The sequence below is a fragment of the Alosa pseudoharengus genome, unplaced genomic scaffold (assembly GCF_046254945.1).
Source record: "Alosa pseudoharengus isolate Yale_2024_CS ecotype anadromous, Long Island Sound unplaced genomic scaffold, YU_APseudo_1.1 YU_APseudo_1.1_scf_24, whole genome shotgun sequence".
In the NCBI taxonomy this organism is placed as follows: Eukaryota; Metazoa; Chordata; class Actinopteri; order Clupeiformes; family Clupeidae; genus Alosa; species Alosa pseudoharengus.
In genome coordinates, this window is record NW_027468689.1 from 17,619,434 (window position 1) to 17,640,021 (window position 20,588).

Sequence of the window (20,588 nt, forward strand, 5' to 3'; positions counted from 1 at the left end):
GGATTATGCTTCTACACAAAGGGGTTCATGTGCAGTAAGCATTTAATTGTCAGTATGCATTTTGGATAACCAAAAGTCCTATGGGGGTTTTCATAGGCATTTTACAAAACGCATGAGCATACCTTGGCAAATAATGTCTTTTAAAGCAGTCATTCTATATTGATCTACAGTACTTTTGCACACAGCTTCACAAGCCCTGGTGCTAGGGCTCAGTTGTGTTTCTAAGTGATATCAAGTGACCTAGAGGGCTGAAATATGGTCAGTTCAGAGATTCTTGTAATCCGGCAGAAAGAAAAAACTTTATTCTAGCCTCTGTAACTCTGTCAGTACATCACATTGATTCTGACTGCTTTCCTATGAAAACTACAGGTTCTAGCTTTCTATAGAGGTCAAACATTTGATGGTAGGCCCCAAAAGAGGTGGGAACAATGCCCTTGTAAGTAGGCACAGTGCAATTTCAGGCAAAAACTTGAAATTTGTATTGGAATTAACGTGGTTAAAGATCAGCCATTTCTTTCTATAACAGTCGAGAACCCTTTTGCAATTATGTAAGCACATAATGTAATCTGAAAACTGCTGCCTTGAAAAAAAACAATCCAAATGATTTCAGCTGGTATTCTGTCTATAATGGAGTGGAATGGACATTTAAGTGTCTCCAAACTTTTGACTAGTAGTGTATATATATATAGATGGATAGATAGATAGAGAGAGAGTTGAAGTGTGAATTGCGGTTTGAAATAGTCCATGACAGCTGATTGCTACCATAAGTAATATCAAGTGATGTAAGTCTTTAAGTGGCAAAGTCCTTGATAGACACATGAGTATCACAAAAATAGGTATGAACTGAAAGCATCTAACCTTCACATTTGGTGTTCAGTCCTTGTCACAGAGCTCACTTTGGGTCACACTGATGCCGTTAACTAACACTCAACATCACTCAAGAGATTTGTGCTCCACACATACACACACACAGACACGCACACACTTACACACTCACAAACATGCACACACACGCATGCACATAAGCGTGCAGCACTGAGGGGGAAGTCTGTTTCATCGCTACTTACTGGAAAGCAGCAGAAAGAAAATGACATCATCGTGACTGCTAGAGAAATAACCAATCAGCTACAGTGCTGCAGAGGGGACACATTCCCATTGTTATTGTTTATTGTAAATATTCATATTTGTGATTGTTTGCTACTCTGGCACAGTAGAGATGAATCGTCTATGGTCGGCTGCATTGTGATCTGCATGATCAATTCACAAGACGCTTAATCAAAGATTCTTGTACGTTGCTCTATATTGCTAGTAATCAAGGATCTTTGATTAAGCGTCTTGTATAGAACTGGTAGGCCAGTGGTTTCTTTGCATCAGTTCTGAATTGATTGAATTCGTGAAGTCTGTGTACTAATGACCATATGCGCAATATGTTATTAGAGCTGCATGCAGGCTGCATGTATTGACTGTATAAATTACATTATGAAAAGATAAATTGATATAACAGAACATTATAAATGCCATCTTGGAACTTGGCTATGTGAGGTTCCTCTAGTGCTCTTCACACCATACTGAATAGAATAATCATGTGGTGAGGCCGTGGTTAGCTACCCTGGCCCACCTATCAGCCACTTTCTCAGCCACTGCATTACAGTAAGAAACTTGGCAAAGGAGTCTCGTGTAGCAGAGGGGATGCTACTGCACTCTAGTGTTTCATTTTCACAATGAAACTCAGCATGTATTCATTTCAGGTGTTGAGCAAAATGTATGTCTTTCATCTGCACCATGTATTATTGTTTACTTCAGTGTAGGGCTTTCAAATAATGTGTTATCACATGAAGAGTTTGGTTCCAAAACGCCATATTTAATGTTAGCATTTTGGAACCAAACTCTTCATATTTTCCAAAAAAAATGCTGTTAATGCTTTTGGGGGCCAAAAAGCTGCGTATCACCTATTGTGTTTCTACCTTTTCTTATTGGGGCCTAGCAGTGATGCTGCGGTTCGTTCCTACAATGGAAACAGCCCTATAGCATGTGAGATGTTCAGTGAGGATCATTTACACATCAGAGCAAATTAATTCAATTTCAAAATATTACATTCAGTTTCAAGTTAACTGGGATTCAGTTCCAAACTAAGGAATTCAATTCCAAATAAACTATTCAAATCTTGTTTCTCAATACAACTGCTCAAATTCAGCAATTCAAGTGTAAATACAAAGTATTCAGATTTATTTTGAAGAAGAACAAGAGTTACTCCATAGTATCTCATATCATCCATATCAACAATGCACAGATGCTCACATGTTGAAATGTCATTGGTACTGCAGAGCTTTTTCAGGGTAATTTGTACTAATTGGCAAATGCAACATACATACAAGTTGTCAAAAGCAGCACAAAAAATTGGCCAGTTTGCAGCCTTTAGTAAGATCCTCAACATGGAGGAAAAGGAATGAAGAACACACATGTAAAGGTTGAAACGACTTTGCTCATTGTCCAAAAGCAGTTCCTCTGTCATCTATATTATTGTCCTCTGGAAAAAATCGCCCCACCTTCCTGTGGCACATGCAGCACCTTTTCACCAGCGCTCCTCTTCCTCTTCCTCCTCATCCTCTTTTACTTCCACCTCAGTGACCACTTCCACACATTTGTGTGACATGATCTATTGGGCAATAACCAAACACAAATAAGAATGTTTAACAAGCTTAGCCAACATTTCACAATTAACTCTGAAAAATGTAAAAAACATCAGAAACGTCGAACATGTAGAAATGTTTGATATAAGTCATTAACCACTCATTGCTTGAAGCTGTAAGTGTTTTAATATTTTTACCTTGACACTCATTGAACAAGAGTGCCATAAGCTAAGATGTTCGGTAACACTTCACTTGACGGGTGAGTTCCTAACACATTCATAGCAGCTGTCATAAACTGCACATAAAGCATTCATGACTGTTTCATGAGACATGACTCAACATTCATACCAAACCTTTCATGAATGTGGAAGACAGAATGACGACAACTTGTCAAAATAAAAGTCGGTAACACTTTACTTGACGGGTGAGTTCATAACACATTCATAGCAGCTGTCATAAACTGCACATAAAGCATTCATGACTGTTTCATGAGACATGACTCAACATTCCTACCAAACCTTGTCATGAATGTGGAAGACAGAACGAAGTCCAACAATCGCAAAGCAGCATTGCCGTTTTTGTTCCAGATCTCTTACCTGATCATGTCACATCTGAGTCAATGGGCTACACCAGTACCAAAAAGACAGAACATGGTCAAGCATAAAATGTTTGTTTCATAAAAATGTATGGTAACACTTTACTTGACGGGTGAGTTCATAACACATTAATGCAATGCAATGCTGCTTTGCGACTGTTGGACTTTTATTTTGTTTTGTTTAAGTTGTCGTTGTTCTGTCTTCCACATTTATGAAAGGTTTGGTATGAATGTTGAGTCATGTCTCATGAGACAGTCATGAATGCTTTATGTGCAGTTTATGAGAGCTGCTATGAATCAGGCTTGTGCACAATTCGAATTGCAATTCTGCTTGAAGTTTGCTACCTCAATTGAAATGCAAGTGAAATTCAAGAATTTAATTGGAATTTCAGAGCCAGTTTCAATTCAATTCTGGAATTTTGCACAAGCCTGCTATGAATGTGTTATGAACTCACCCATCAAGTGAAGTGTTACCAAGTGTATTTGTTGTATGATATAACCTTTGCAGGTGATTTCTCATCTTTTGCTACTGGGAATGTCCAACCGTTCCAGGTTAAACAAATACGGGTCAGCTGAATGTAGGTTAGTTTCCCTCCCAGTGTTAAACTCAGTAATTACGAATACTTCACTTAACAGTAAAGTGACATTCAATGTAGACTTCATAAGATATTCATGAAATATTTACAAAGGCTGGAGAGATTAAATGAATGGTTTCCAGGTTACACAAATACAGGTCAGCTGAATGTAGGCTAGTTTACCTTTGCGATTGTTAGACTTTTATTTTGACAAGTTGTCGTCATTCTGTCTTCCACATTAATGAAAGGTTTGGTATGAATGTTGAGTCATGTCTCATGAATGCTTTATGTGCAGTTTATGACAACTGCTATTAATGTGTTATGAACTCACCCATCAAGTAAAGTGTTACCCCCTAACCCTAAGCCTAACCTCTAACCCTAATCCTGTCCCCAACCCTAACCCTAACTCTAACCCTAACTTGTTATGACAAAAACTGAATGAAACTTAATGACATAAGCGTTACAGTATGTAATAAACATTTATGACTTGTTCATGACACGTTCATGACAGTGTCATGTCACTCTTATGTCGGTACTGTCAAGTAAAGTGTAACCAAATGATCATAACTGAAAATTGACTGGGAAAAAAACCCTGTCTGAATGAGATAATGTCTATTGGACACTTTGTTACTTCTCTAACAAACTACAAGGACAGGAAGGGGGGAAATCCAAAATACTTTTTACAGAGGGTTGCATTACATCTGTAGTTTCACATCAGTATATGATGTGGCAACAAGCTGGGAAATGAAGAACTTTGAAATTCATGGCTGTGCAGACAGTGTACGCAGCTTCCCATTAGCCAATTAGGGGGGGAAATCAAAGATGTTACAGTGACTGACATAAAAAATAAAAGAGTATATACTTACTTATACTATCTGTTAGGGTTAGGCCACTTTGAGTTGTAACTCAACCCTGCGATGTGAGTGAGCGTACAGAGGTCAGTGTGGACAGAGAGCACTCAGGAGTAGATTTACTATCGCTTCTGCGCCCACTTCAGGCATATTTTCTTCACAACGTGCACGTAAAAACATGGTGTGGTATGTACAAACAGGCCACACTTACGTAAAACCGCAGACTGCCTGTCTCGGGAGCAGGGAATGGCAAATTGCACTTTCCCGTGTCATGCATATGCATTCAGGGGAGGGTCAGAGGAAACTGGGAGTTTTGTGTTAAAAGATGGGAGTAGAAGCGTAAAATGCGCCTAATTAGGTATTCCCTTGTATGTATGAAAACTGTCCAAGAAAGCGCACATCAGTTTTGGGGTGAAATATTACCCCCTGGTAAAAGCAGGTGTTGATCCAAAAATGTGGTTAAATGTGTCAGCAAGAAAAGCATCCAAAGACAACAGAATTGGTACTTACAGTAGAGCACCAATTTTACTTCTTTGTTGTTGTCATCATCAGTTCAACTGTGCTTGTGTTAAAATCATGCAGTTCAGTTGTGAACAAATTGCAGTAGGGGGAAGAGAAAGGCGCTGATTATCCGATGCGCTACAGGTGTGATTAGAGCAGGGACATCCCTTTTCATCTTCAAAACCTCCTGAAGACCCAGCTCTTCAGTGAACATCTCCTGTCATAACACTACTTACAACTAGTCTTGCTGATCCTAGCACTTACTACCTGACTAGAACTGACTCTCGATTGTTTAAAAACAGCACTCACTGATACACTTATTCTTATTGTACTACACCTTTTTTAAATTGAACTAGAATTGTTGAGGGAATTGCTTTAAACTGTTTACCATGTTGTTAGTCGATTTGGTTAAAAATGCGTCAGCCAAATGTAATGTAATGATAAAAAGCACGTAAAATGAAGAGGCACAGTGTGCGCTTTCTGCACTTTGGCCGTGGCGCTGATAACGCTGCCTTTGCAAACGTACATAAATCTGCCCCTCAATGCTATGTCACAGTTGGACCCTCACATGCAGCTCGGATAAGCTGTGAGTTTCCTGGCTTACATAAGACTGGTTTGTTGTGGCTAGTGGTACTGGTGGTCAAACAGGTATTGTAAAGTGGTTGTAGAGGCAGATCAGAGATGCTGTAAGTTACCTGAGATGTGATGTCTTTCTCAAGCAGGCCTCTAATCTTGATGGATGGGCCTGGGATTGGTGGGAACAGTTTATCAAAAACCCTGCCAAAACAAAACAAAGCACACTAATACACAGATGTTTTTCTTTTGTGCTTCCTGTTTTTAACAGCATCTACACTGTATACAATGCATGCAGTGCTATTTTGGAAGCTGACAAACCTGCAGACACACACACACATACGTTTTTGTGTGAAAATGTGTAATCAAAGAAGATTTTTCTGCACACTTAAATCCATGTAAGTATCTTTTAATGAAAAGAACTGCAAGTTTTCTATCAAAGGCCCTTATTTGTTGTTATATTCAACGCAAGTTGTGTTATTTTCAACACATATTGTGTGATAAATAACAAAAGCAGTGTGTTGGAAACTATGTTGTCCCTATCTGGATTCAAATTGTGCTGTTTTTGGCACATTTGTTTTAAGGGCCCTATCATGACAGTCTAAAACGCAGGTTCACTGGCGAAAAGCTTATTTTAATTTAGTGTGACTAGTGCAGTGCCCGTTCAAACATGCTATTCCTGTAGCCCAAATACATGCCTGCAGGTAGGCCTGGAAACAATTCAGCATTTAATAATGAATAGGCCTACAGATAATATAATGGTAACACTTTATTTTAAGGTTCACATGTTAGCCACCAATACATACCTAATCAATACCTGTATTAGTGACTTGTAAGGCATGTGTTAGGCAACATTAACCATTTGTTAGGTGTGTATTCACAAATTTCTTGTTCATGACGAATTAGGCCTTTATTATTGATACAATCTTAACTAGATGTACCGCAGAGCGGTACAAAATATGACCGCTGCCCAGTCCAGCACATTTTTTCCACAAAAAGAAATCACGCTGAAAGGCCTATATGATTCTAACTGTCTCACTAAATTGCATTATCCACACATACTCAATTCTCACTGATATCTGCTAGACAACAAGTACCAAAACATGATTAGTTCATAGATTTCACATGTAAAATTCATTTTATACAACCCCACCTCCATCTTGCCTGTTCATAATTCTGAGAAATTCTTGAATTGTGTGCATGTGTGCATGTTCATGTTTATGTTATGTGTGTGTGTGTGTGTGTGTGTGTGTGTGTGTGTGTGTGTGTGTGTGTGTGTGTGTGTGTGTGTGTGTGTGTGTGTGTGTGTGTGTGTGTGTGTGTGCGTGCGTGCTTGTGTGTGTGCCTGCGTATGTGCCTGTGCAAGCGTACATATGTCTACTGTGTGAGTATGTGTCATACGTATGATTACTGTGAATGTATGTGTGTGTGTGTGTATCTGTTTGTGCACATGTGTGCACATGAAATGGGTTAACATGACCCCTGGAGGCAAACATACGGAAAAAAATGGTCATCCTAGTCCCTACAGTTCTCAAGATATTCACAGAGAACTGTGTCTGCCCTACCCTCCTTTCGGGGGCTCCAGTCCAGCGGGGGGGCTACAGATCAAAACGAAAAACGACTGTTCCATGCTATCCATGTGGGGTTACATGCCCACCAAGTTTTGTGTACCCCGGTCTTTCAGTGTCCCGGGAATCATTGTTGGTGTACGTCACTAAATGTACACATAAATTATTTTATTGTAAGGCCCCCCATGAACGAAAGTACACAAAACTTGGCATGCATTCGGAGGGTGTCATAATGATCCTACACTTTTAATTTCGTGCAGTTTTGACCTTGTCAGCCAGAGATATTGTGATGAAAACACCTAATTTTTTGCTTTTTAATTTTTAACTAGGTGGCGCTATACATGAAATAAGTGGTAATGGGATGGGTTGACATGCCCCCTTAAGACCAACATACATAAAAAAGGTGGACCTCCTAGGCCCTACGGTTCTCGAGATATTCACAGAAAACTGTCTCCGGCCACCTACAGGCCAGTTGGTGTATAGTCACATAAATATATTTATTGTGTGGCCCCCCATGAACGGAATTCCACAAAATTTGGCGTGCATACAGAGGGTGTCATAATGATCCTACACTTCCAATTTCGTGCAGTTTTGACTATGTTAGGTCACAGATACCTTCAATTACAACACCTAATTTTTACTTTTTTGTGTTTAACTAGGTGGCGCTATACATGAAATGAGTGGTTATGGAATGGGTTGACATGGCCCCTTGAGATCAACATACAAAAAAAAATGGTCCTCCTAAACCAGGGGTGGGCAACTAATTTCCCCAAGGGGCCACATGACAAACTGGGACTGTTGAGGAGGGCCGGACCCAAAATACCGAACTGAAGTCTGAACTCAATTCTGTCCAATTCTATTCTGTTCTTGTATAACATTAAGTAAATCATATGGTTTTGTTTACTACTCGTAAGAACAGATGAAAATGTGAGGGAGACCAAGGAAAAACAGCAATAGGCTATTTAATCTATGTCCAGTATTTAATCCTCATTCTCGTAAAATGAATTTTTGACATTGACATTTTTTTTTCAGTTTTCAAAGGCTGATAAAAAAGTACTACAAGACCTGCTGATAAAAAAGTACTACAATATCTATATAATTAGGCTAGGCCATGAAAATGTGAATGAGTCAGTACAACCATAGGCCTGTGCCACCATTTCATCAATAGCCTACTCAGCAATATTTCATCATTAAATCATTACCATCATTAAATTAACTCTATCCAGAATTAGACTATGAAAATGTGAAGCAGACAATAGTAGGCTGTCATTAGTTAATCAACATGCACAAAGAAAAGTATTTTAAAAATGTAGGCTATGTTTTTGCTTTAACTTTATGCACAAAACTGTGATTGGTCAACTCGCCCTGTGTGTTGAGCCGGCTGCTTCAAGCAACCTGTGGGTAGTAGCATCATACTAGTTCGCTAACATAAGCTTTGCAAATAAACTCAGACATATTTTGGTTACAGTGACGGGGTTATCCGAATGTAAACTGTCTATCTGCCAGTAACGTTTTGAAATTAACACTTCGTATCTCCAACAAACAGCAGGAGTTCGTTCTGACAACCTTTGCGGTGGTGAGCGACGCAGACATAAGAGACACAAAACTTTGAAAGGTTTACGCCGACTTACAGGCAACTGCATTGTGTCGACGCAGAAGCATAAATTCTATTCACCAGCACATCAGTGAGGGTGTTTACATCGTATGCATCCATGCACAAATGTATGGGCGTACAAATAGCAGTCGCTTTCAAAATAAAAGCAACGATATTGATTTGCGTGCATTATCTCTATGCTAGGCTCTTGACTATTGTTTTTTCACGGACCTTACGCGGGCCGGTCAGGGAAAGCCCACGGGCCGGATGTGGCCCGCAGGCCGTATGTTGCCCATGTATGTCCTAAACCCTACGGTTCTCGAGATATTCACAGAAAACTGTGTCTGCCCTACCCTCCTTTCGGGGGGTCCAGTCCAGCGGGGGGGCTACAGATCAAAACGAAAAACGATGGTTCCATGCTATCCATGTGGGGTTACATGCCCACCAAGTTTCGTGTACCCCGGTCTTTCAGTGTCCCGGAACTCATTGACGGAAATTTGGGCATGCGAAAAAAAAAAAAAAATAAAATAAAAAAAAAAATCTGACTAAACCTATATGACCGCCGCTTCGCTGCGCGGCGGTCATAATAAGTATATTCTGCAGAGGTATTACTGATGATAATGTGCTTGCTACCAAGGAACCAGTTTCCACTTTAGAATGGGAGCCAATCTCCCAGTTATTATGACCGCCGCGCAGCGAAGCGGCGGTCATATAGGTTTAGTCAGATTTTTAATTTTTTTTATTTATTTATTTATTTTTTTTTCGCATGTCCAAATTTCCGTCAATGAGTCCCGGGACACTGAAAGACCGGGGTAGACGAAACTTGGTGGGCATGTAACCCCATATGGATAGCATGGAACCATCGTTTTTCGTTTTGATCTGTAGCCCCCCCGCTGGACTGCACCCCCCGAAAGGAGGGTAGGGCAGACACAGTTTTCTGTGAATATCTCGAGAACCGTAAGGTTTAGGAGGACCTTTTTTTTTTTGTAAGTTGATCTCAAGTGGCCATGTCAACCCATTCCATAACCACTCATTTCATGTATAGCGCCACCTAGTTAAACACAAAAAAGTAAAAATGAGGTGTTGTAATCGCAGGTATCTGTGACCTAACATAGTCAAAACTGCACGAAATTGGAAGTGTAGGATCATTATGACACCCTCTGAATGCACGCCAAGTTTCGTGGAATTCCGTTCATGGGGGGCCACACAATAAATTAATTTATGTTACTATACACCAACTGGCCTGTAGGTGGCCGGAGACAGTTTTCTGTGAATATCTCGAGAACCGTAGGGCCTAGGAGGTCCACCTTTTTTTAGTATGTTGATCTCAAGGGGCCATGTCAACCCATCCCATTACCACTTATTTCATGTATAGCGCCACCTAGTTAAAAATTAAAAAGCAAAAATGTTGGTGTTTTCATCACAATATCTCTGGCTGACATGGTCAAAACTGCACGAAATTGAAAGTGTAGGATCATTATGACACCCTCCGAATGCATGCCAAGTTTTGTGTACTTTCGTTTATGGGGGGGCCTTACAATAAAATAATTTATGTGTACATTTAGTGACGTACACCAACAAGGATTCCCGGGACACTGAAAGACCGGGGTACACAAAACTTGGTGGGCATGTACCCCCACATGGATAGTATGGAACCGTCATTTTTCGTTTTGATCTGTAGCTGGACTGGACCCCCCGAAAGGAGGGTAGGCCAGACACAGTTCTCTGTGAATATCTTGAGAACTGTAGGGCCTAGGATGACCATTTTTTTTCCGTATATTTGCCTCCAGGGGTCATGTTAACCCATTTCATGTGCACACATGTGCACAAACAGATACACACGCACACACACACATTCACAGTAATCATACGTATGACATATACTCACACAGTAGACATATGTACGCTTCCATGCACAGGCACATACGCAGGCACACACACAAGCACGCACACACACACACTCACACACACACACACACACACCCACACACATAACATAAACATAACACAAACAATCAAGAATTTCTCAGAATTATGAACAGGCAAGATGGAGGTGGGGTTGTATAAAATGAATTTTACATGTGAAATCTATGAACTAATCATGTTTTGGGACTTGTTGTCTAGCAGATACCAGTGAGAATTGAGTGTGGATAATGCAATTTAGTGAGACAGTTAGAATCATATAGGCCTTTCAGCGTGATTTCTTTTTGTGGAAAAAATGTGCTGGACTGGGCGGCGGTCATATTTTGTACCGCTCTGCGGTACATCTAGTTGAGAATCAACTTGTGCAAATCCATGACAGATCACAGGAACGCCGCTCAGCCAATCAGAGCTGAGCTGAGCCTATTATAATGGTGGAAACCTTTCCATGTTTGGACATAAAAAAATGTGTGTATCGTATGTCTTATTATTGTGTGATTTGGGTTTTACAGTACTTTCCAATCTGATGTAATGTGAGACTTTGTTCCTAATGGCATTCTGATCATATAGCATTCATAGCCATATGTGGTCTACTTCCCTTTTCCTTGGTCATATAAAGTTATGGTCCTGTACCTTTCCTGTTGATTCACACCTTTAACTCCTCTGCTTTAACAGTCTGTTTTTAACTCCCCTACTTTAACATTTAGTCTGTCATCCCCATGTCTCATTCTTCGCCCCCTGTCTGACAGTTCAGCTTACAATAAATGTCACACCTTTCCATACCTATTAATAAATGCAGTAGTCCTGAGACTTATAAAACTTATAGAAATATATAAATGTGTTATTGAAACAAGGAAAAAATACCAAAAATGTAGTATATTATGTGTTAATTTTAGTAAATCGTGCGTTCATTTGACAGAATTTAGTAAACAGGCTCACAATTTTGCAAAATGTTGCACGATTTAGTAAAAATTTAGTACATTTTTTTTATATACATCTTGCAATACACACACACACGCACACACACACACACACACACACACACATACACACACACACACACACACACACACACACACACACACACACACACACCACATAGCTTATATCAGTAACTCCCCCAGTAACTGAACTGGATGCCACAATTGTACAATTTTACAATCCAGACTGAATAAAAACATTTATCCTACAGAGCATAGAATGAGAGGAGTGTATAATTGTGCTTCATAAGGAAGATTACAGTGAAGAATCTCAGTCACTGTCTGACGATAACAACATGCCTGTGTGAAACTGAAAGCTGTTCTGGTTTCAGGATGCGTAATTTTGAGGTGAAAACACAGTTCTTGGTGTTGGGTGTCTTTCACAGAAGTGCTTTCTTGCAGTATCTACACAATGCCTTTTCCTCTCAAGATGTTAGGCCTACTTTATTTTCTACAAACCAATAACATTACAATTTATCACTTATCACTGCTGTCGGGTGGAAACCTCATAACTCCATATTTAAAAAAAAAAAAAAATTGACAACGCAATGTTGAAATAATGTTGAAAGTTTTTTTCAATTTCATGAACACTAATGGATTTAGAGATACGAGGTTTTCACCCGACAGCAGCATTATACTCTTGTATAATTACAATGAGGCCTAAAGAAGTGTGTAACTGCATTTTTGTAGTTCATCAAAGCAGATAGATGAGCAAAAGCGTCTTTCTACCTACCTTTGAAATTTGCAGAGTAGTAATATAGCCAAGAGGATCATGGGAAGTCCGAGAGCAATACCAATGATCACCCCAATGTGGATGTCTAATGGAACTTCTACGGATTTGTTCAAATCTAATAAACAAACATGAGACCAGGCAGCACTTAAAACACTGACAGTGCACTTCAGCTCAAAAACAGGAATATGCATTCAGCTGGGTCACAGACATGTGAAAACAGTATCAGATAAGAGTACACCAGTGGTAGAGTTTCACAGGCTCATCTGAATGACGGTATACAGTATGTAAGCTCCTGTAAAATCTGCTCCAGTGCATATGCTCAATAACATTGCACTGTGTATTGTACATTGTACTGCCATGTTTGTTTTACTAAAGTAACTCAATGTACTAGAATGCTTTGTACAATATACTGTACAGTCGTACAGTATACAGCTTGAGTATATCAGGATACTGTAACTGCTCTGATGAGCTGAGAAATGTACCAATGGTAGAGGGCATGTTACCTAAATACGTCCAGTCACTCCAAAACAGTGTCTCACAGCAGTGACTTGCAGTCTTTACTCTCATCCAGATTTTGTACTTCTGGGTTGGATCCAAATTTGGCTCAGTATATTTCAGCTTGCTATCGAATGTTCTGACCTGGGCAAGGTAAAACAAATCAGGGCACACACAGACACACACACGCTCATTTGCAATGCATCAAAGTTCATATTCTAGCACACATAACCCAGGTAAAAAAACACACAGAACACACAGAGTTTTTATAAACTACTACTACCTACCTCATCATTGACCCTCAATTCATACTCAAAGCATCTAGGGTTTTTTGTTGATTTACTTTTAGGCAGACCCCATTCAAGGTGTAACTGATTTGACTGAATTGTCGCATTTATTTGAGGGGGATCCAGTTTTTCTACAACAAAGAATTTATGAAGAATGTGAGCAGAGCACCCCACAGTTCCTCCACACAATCCTGTCCTTCTCAGGAATAGAACAAGTAACGTGCATCTTTTTAACAAAAACAAATGTGAACGTTTGTGTGCTCAAGCTGCAAGAGACTGACATTTTGATATTCATTACATATTCCTCAGAGTCGAGAAACATCCCAAGCTCAAGGTTGTGGAAGGATGCAGAGTGATCTCTTACCAACATTACAGATTTCCCACTGCTGTGTCTGAATGTACCACTTGTCTGGGTAGGACACGTTAAGTAGCAACCTTATATAATACGTCTTGTCTGGAATCAGTGTTTGGTAAAATGGGCCTTGGACATTTCTTGGTTTCTCGGGTCTCTCAAGGACCTCTTCGTCTTTACTGCAAAATCTATGGGAAAGAGCACAGCTGTCAGAGAGGACCATTTGTCAGCGCTAGTACTCATACATACAGCTGAACTAGCTTACAGTAAGGAAGGTTTGGCCCATCATCAAATGCTTGACTTCCTTAGAAGGCTGAGACCCTGTTTCTGAAACAGTCAGACTCAGAGTGACTGTGTGCTGTACTGTCAAAGAGTTACAGAGGCTTGAATGTTGTTTTTTCTTTCAGCCGGTAACATACATATCTGGAACTGCCCAAAGTCCTCTACAGTAGGTCACCTAGGTACCCATGAAACACAATTGAGGCCTGCAACCAGAACTGAACTCGAAGTAGATCACTATAGAGTAAAATATGAATTTTCACAAATGTATTTGAGTGGGAATACCCATTCCTTTTTCCTTGTGCCCTTTTTGTTTTTTTTTAGGCACAGTAGCAGATTCATGTGAACTCCCCTAGAGTTAAATAAGTCAGTAAAAACATTTTTGTCACTGTGCATGAATTGTCTTAGTTCGGCAGCGCCTCCGCTAGCTTTGCTTAGCATAGTGAATGGCATCTCTCCTTGCCGGATAGCATGTCATGAGTAAAAGTGAGCCAACAACAAAAAAAATATCCTAATTACTTTACGGGGGTGCTGCCAGACTAAAACAATGCATTGACGGAGACAAAAATGCTTTTGCTTACTATAACTCTAGTGGAGACAGTGACTAACCGAATTACATAAAACGGTAAAATATATCAATGTACAAAACGTTTTCATATAAAGTTTTAAATGTATCGATTCCTGAGAGTCTCAGTGTTCAATCAATGTATAGTATATAGTAATGAATCCGGTGCTGGAGCTCGTTGCAAGAGATTAACAAAGATAATAGCATGTCTGAAAGATATCATAGCATGGATGACTAACAACATCCTGCTTGTACAAAAATAAAATTGAGGTCATGATGGTAGGCCCACAGATTCTAGAGTCTGTGGGGGCTCAAAGCAAAAACTCCAAGTGGGCCCTACCGACCAGTGTCCATCACCATTATGTTAGGCTATAAATAATCTGACACCAAAGAAAAATGTATGAAATAAAGCCTTTTTTTGTATTCCAAATGTTCCAAACATGTCATGTTACAAACATGAAAAACCTTGTTATTTTGTAAAGAATAAAATAAATAAATATAAATGTAAAGAATAAAATAAATAAATAGAATGAAATACAGTAAATTACTTTAAAAACCCAATATAAAGTATAGAAGTAAAATAGTTTTATTGGGGTCGAATACCCAAAATTAGTAATTAATCTATCTTGATGAACTATGTTTTAAGTCCCCTTTCAATATTGTGAATAGTAATGTGGGCACTACAATACCAGGCACTAGGTCAAAGGCGATTCATAACGAGTCAGAAAAGTCGAGACAGGACCAATCGTCAACATTTCGGTGTCCACCACTCTAGTTCATCCAAAACAAACCAGAAAAGGGACTCAAAGTGCTAAATTTTCCTTTACCCCGAGTTGCTATATGTACATTGACATGTAAGTCACTTTGGATAAAAGTGTCTGCTAAATGCAAATGTAGGCCTGCCATTCTCTTCCTCTTAGGCAAGGATCACATTGGAAATAACAAAACAACAGTGAAGTGTAACGCAGCACTCAGACCATAATAATTCAGAAGAAGTTCTATCTTGTTCCAAAGTTACATGAACGGTCTATGCTTGCCAACCATGTTCAACACTCATATTGTTGCTAGCGTAATGCTACCACTCCAACTGTTCAGCTGCCAAACCATAGCAAACAATAGGAAATCTGCCACTTAACCCGCCGGTCAATGTGATCCATGCCTTATATTAATCAACTCTACTACCTTGAACTCAGAATGCCAGGTTAGTTTAGGTTGTTTAAAATCAGCTAGTTCATATTAGTTACACTTCACATTCACACTTGAGCTCCCTATTCCCTGTCTGTGCCAGCCTAAGACCAGGGCACAGGACTGGGCACAGTAGGAGGGCAATGCCCAGCCAGAGAAACGTTTATGCCCAAGAGGAGCAGAGACGCCGTCCAACAGTGTTGGAGGAAATTAGGTGAGGGAAGCCGTAGCTGACACCAGAGGAGATCACCTGAGGTGCGTTCAAATTTGGCAAACAGTGGCGAACGTTTGTGGTGAACATGTTTTCTTTGAACTTCGAAATTCGAAATTCGGATTATGCATAACCCGTATTATAACGATTTGGTGTTGACATTCCATTGTAAGTTACGGTAATTGCATTGTTGCCTTCGTCAAACTCACGTCCAGTTCCACTGTATGTTCTCTGCTAGTGCATCGTGCCTAACAACAGCCCTTAGCTATAGAATCAGCATAACCTACGGCCTCTCGGGGCTTATTGCTTCAATATAGTTTGAAGACTGAATCTTACTGATAGGAAATGGAATACTGAGGATGTTCTGGAAGATCACTTGAATCCCAGCTGAAGTTTAGATTATTCTGCTTGTCCACAATGCAGCTGGTATTTATAGCCCGAAGGCCTGGGGAAATGGGAGAAATGGAGAGAAATAAATACATTGAGAACTGCATTATTCTAAAGGCTCTATAATAGCTGAAAAATATGTAACACATGGCAGAACAAAACAGTGTGCTAGGAAGTTCAACATACCGTCTGGGAGAGATGGATTGTTCTTATCAATGCAATATGATTTCTTAGGTTTCATTATTCCATTGTCACTCAAATACACACTGAATCCCTGTAGTTGTCGAAGAAACAGTATACTCTTGATGTATGTGTTATGAGGAAACTATATAAAAATATAAGTTTAACTTGTTTACCAGCCCATCGATGTCAGTGTTACATTGTAGAGAGAGGTTTTGTAGACAGTCGTATTCCTCTATATGGAATATAAAGACAGTAATTACACACAACTTTCAAGCAACATACAATAGAAAGTTTTGGTTTAGACTAAACCAGTTTGGTACTGTAGATATTTTATTTTATGTCAATTTGGTTTGGAAAAAGGATCAATAAATCATGTGTTTGTGTGTGAGAGAGAGAGAGAGAGAGAGAGAGAGAGAGAGAGAGAGAGAGAGAAAAAGATGTTTGTGTATACTGTACTGTACGTGTACATTTTTAGATCAAACCCACTCACCCTCCTCTGCAACAACAGAGACAGACAGGATTAACCAAAGGCTCAGTACTGACCAAGGTGAACACATAATCATGATGCTGCACGGAAAAAAAGAAGTTAACTAATGTTTGTGAAGAGCTATATGATTTACAAAAATATACACTGATATATGGACTATATGCTGAAAAACACAGATGGGTCATTCCGTATCAAATCAAACAAAATCCAGGAAAATGGTTGCTGCACTGTCTCAGATTTTTTCTATCTGATATTTAGGTCCCAAAACTAAGACCGGTAAAATATTTTTGTTAAATCCTTCTCTGCAACAAATGGATATGAAGATATTAAGGATAAAACAAGGTGTGATTGGATTTTGTTGGTAATGTTCATAAAGCTAAAATGGAGGGTAGCTAGTAGGAACACAAAAATCAACATGGGAATAGCTCAGTTTATACTCATTTACTGTATGAAGTAACAATGATGTACCATGTTTCATTCATACATAAATACACTTACTTGGTTACATTGTATACCTTTGCATTTTCATTCTTGTTGCTGAGCCAAAACAATTATTTTGACTCATTTATTTATCTATGGTACAACATTGGCACTTTGTACACTAAATGCCCGTACACTGAGCTAATTTCACATAGATTTTCAAGTGCCTACTAGCTACCCCACATACCATTTTTATCCTATGAAAATGACCGGAATACACAACCTTTTGCATTTTTTTTTTTAAATCTAGGGCCTTTGAGAATAAGAATGCCATACAAACTTTTAATGTTTTGGTCATACTAAAAACATGTTTGTCTTCCACCCATAAAAGTTTGAGCTGTCTATGAAGCATTGGTTTTGGGACCCTTTCTTGGTTGACAAGGTTTGAACAAAATCTAAGACGGTGCAGCAATAACCTTATCTGATTTGAAACGGAATGACCCAAATGCAAACAAACACAATGGAACAACATCCTTAGACAGAGAGAACGGTAGACAGATGTCTATCATAGATGTCTGTCATAAGTATAGACAGCTGAGTGCTTTCATAAGTAATATCAAGCGACGTGTAAAAGTGACTAAGTCATCATGACCCCCATATCAGTATGAGAAAAATAATTATGAAAAAGCATCTAACCTTCACATTAGGTGTCCAGTCCTAGTCACAGAGCTCACTTTTTTGATGCCGGTAACTAACACTCAACATTTCTCAAGAGCTTTGTCCTCCACACACACACACACACACATACATGCACACAGATGTACGTCGCTGAGGGGGAAGTCCATTTCATTGTCACTTACTGGAAAGTAGCAGAAAAGGAAATGACATCATCAACATCACAATGAGGTGACTGCTAGAGAAATTATAGATAGATATAGATATATAATTCATACCACTGGCAAATATTGATTTAATGTTAATTTTCTCTTTATTAATATGTTTGGTCTGATTGAAAATGACACTGCCACATGCCAAAAGGTCGTAAGACAATGTGGTAGAAACATGGAATCAGAAAAAGCATTTTCATCTTATTTTTTAAATTTTATGAAAAATGGTGTCCATAATTATTCATACCCATTTTAAATAATCAATGGAAACATTTTTATTTGCCATCATATCTCTAAAAATGGTTCTTATAATACCTACCAAGCCCTATCTCCACAATGGTTCTAGACCGCACATTTTTAGCAGAAATCCAGGTTTTGCGGCAGGAACGATTATTTGCCATCACTCTGGCCTTGTCATTTAATGTGCTTTACACAAACAAAAGTATGTTAGTGCCAGTAGTGTGTTGGATTATTGTGTGGTTTAATGGTCCAATGCCGCCTATTGGGGCAGGTCTCTTGGCAGGCAAGCTCTCTGGGTATGGCTATTCTGGTCCGAGTTCTGCTCTGCTCTAGCATGCAGGTTTCACTAAGTGGAGGATGCACAAGCTACCAGTACTTAATTAACTGAATTACTAGCCTACCTTATATTTTCTAAATATCAACTGTCTGTTAGGGCCATCATTTAGGCTAAACTAACTGTTCTCTGCAGTAAACCGGATCAAGATATGCCTGAGATCATCTGTTAACTGAATGGTTCCATAAATTGGATTATAAACTATGGATTATGGCATTAAGCATTAATGCATTAAACATCTTGTAGGCTACTGTAGAACCAATAAGGTAGGCTAATGGTTTCTTTGCGCTAGTCTGGAGTGGCTTGGCAAGGGAGTTCTGTATTAAGTAGGGCTGTCAATCGATTAAAAAAATTAATCTAATTAATTACATACTCTGTGATTAATTAATCTAAATTAATCGCATATATAATTTTTGCTGTGAAAGTATTTCACATTTTTTAATTCAAATAAATCATTGAATAATCAGCATTAGTGACATTAAAGTTCAAAAACTTTTATTATTATTTTAATAATGGCCATAATAATCTATGATATGACCTAATATGCTGAGGAAATAAATTCAAAAGTGCTTCGGGAAGAAGTTGTTTTTCACATACAAGGTAGCTATTTCAGGCCACAGATATAACCTAGGGGACACAATGAAAATAAATTAACACTTCCCTCAATTTCAACACTATTTCTTTGCATTGATGTGCGACTTTAGAGTTGATGAACTCCGGTGATATGCAAATTCCTTGATGCAGACATTGCAAAGGACTTTATTTTAATCAACACTTTATTTTTATCAACACCATCAGGCCGTTGTTTAAAAGTAAATGTTCCAATCAATGATCTAGTCAGCACATTTTCTTCTCTCTCCTTCATTTTACAGTCTAATGGTTACTGACTACAATGGCTTGGGGTCAAAGGTCATACGGAATCGATTAATCTGCATTATTTTTTTTTAATCAGTTATTTTTTCTCAAATTAATTAATCGAAATTAATCAGTTATTTTGACAGCCCTAGTATTAAGACATAACCTATTCTTCATTGAATTTGTCAAATCTGTGCATTAAGCTATTAGAGCTGCATGTAGACTACATGTATTGACTATAAATTACATTATTACTTGGCTATGTGAGGTTCATCTAGTAGTGCTCTTTACACCATACTGAACTAGATGTACCACAGAGCGGTACAAAATATGACCGCTGCCCAGTCCAGCACATTTTTTCCACAAAAATAAATCACGCTAAAAGGCCTATAGGATTCTAACTGTCTCACTAAATTGCATTATCCACACTCAATTGTCACTGGTATCTGCTAGACAACAAGTACCAAAACATGATTAGTTCATAGATTTCACATGTAAAATTCATTTTATACAACCCCACCTCCATCTTGCCTGTTCATAATTCTGAGAAATTCTTGAATTGTGTGCATGTGTGCATGTACATGTTTATGTTATGTGTGTGTGTGTGTGTGTGTGTGTGTGTGTGTGTGTGTGTATGTGCGTGTTTGTGTGTGTGCCTGCGTATGTGCCTGTGCATGCATGCGTACATATGTCTACTGTGTGAGTATGTGTCATTCGTATGATTACTGTGAATGTATGTGTGTGCGTGTGTATCTGTTCATGCACATGTGTGCACATGAAATGGGTTAACATGACCCCTGGAGGCAAACATACGGAAAAAAATGGTCATCCTAGGCCCTACAGTTCTCAAGATATTCACAGAGAACTGTGTCTGCCCTACCCTCCTTTCGGGGGGTCCAGT

General features: G+C 39.0%; 1 protein-coding gene across 1 annotated transcript; it reads right to left on the reverse strand.

Annotated features, from left to right (window-relative positions):
* Positions 1 to 2,197: 2,197 nt before the first annotated feature.
* On the reverse strand, positions 2,198 to 18,178 carry LOC143142428 (interleukin-5 receptor subunit alpha-like). The gene is made up of 11 exons (XM_076303295.1): positions 18,068 to 18,178; positions 16,955 to 17,031; positions 16,638 to 16,696; positions 16,468 to 16,555; positions 16,231 to 16,339; positions 13,667 to 13,842; positions 13,303 to 13,433; positions 13,024 to 13,159; positions 12,521 to 12,635; positions 5,848 to 5,929; positions 2,198 to 2,656 (listed from the first exon to the last, which is right to left on the reverse strand). The coding sequence occupies exons 2-11, from the start codon at positions 17,025 to 17,027 to the stop codon at positions 2,573 to 2,575; spliced, it is 1,053 nt and encodes a 350-aa protein (XP_076159410.1). The 5' UTR covers positions 17,028 to 17,031; positions 18,068 to 18,178; the 3' UTR covers positions 2,198 to 2,572.
* Positions 18,179 to 20,588: the final 2,410 nt, after the last annotated feature.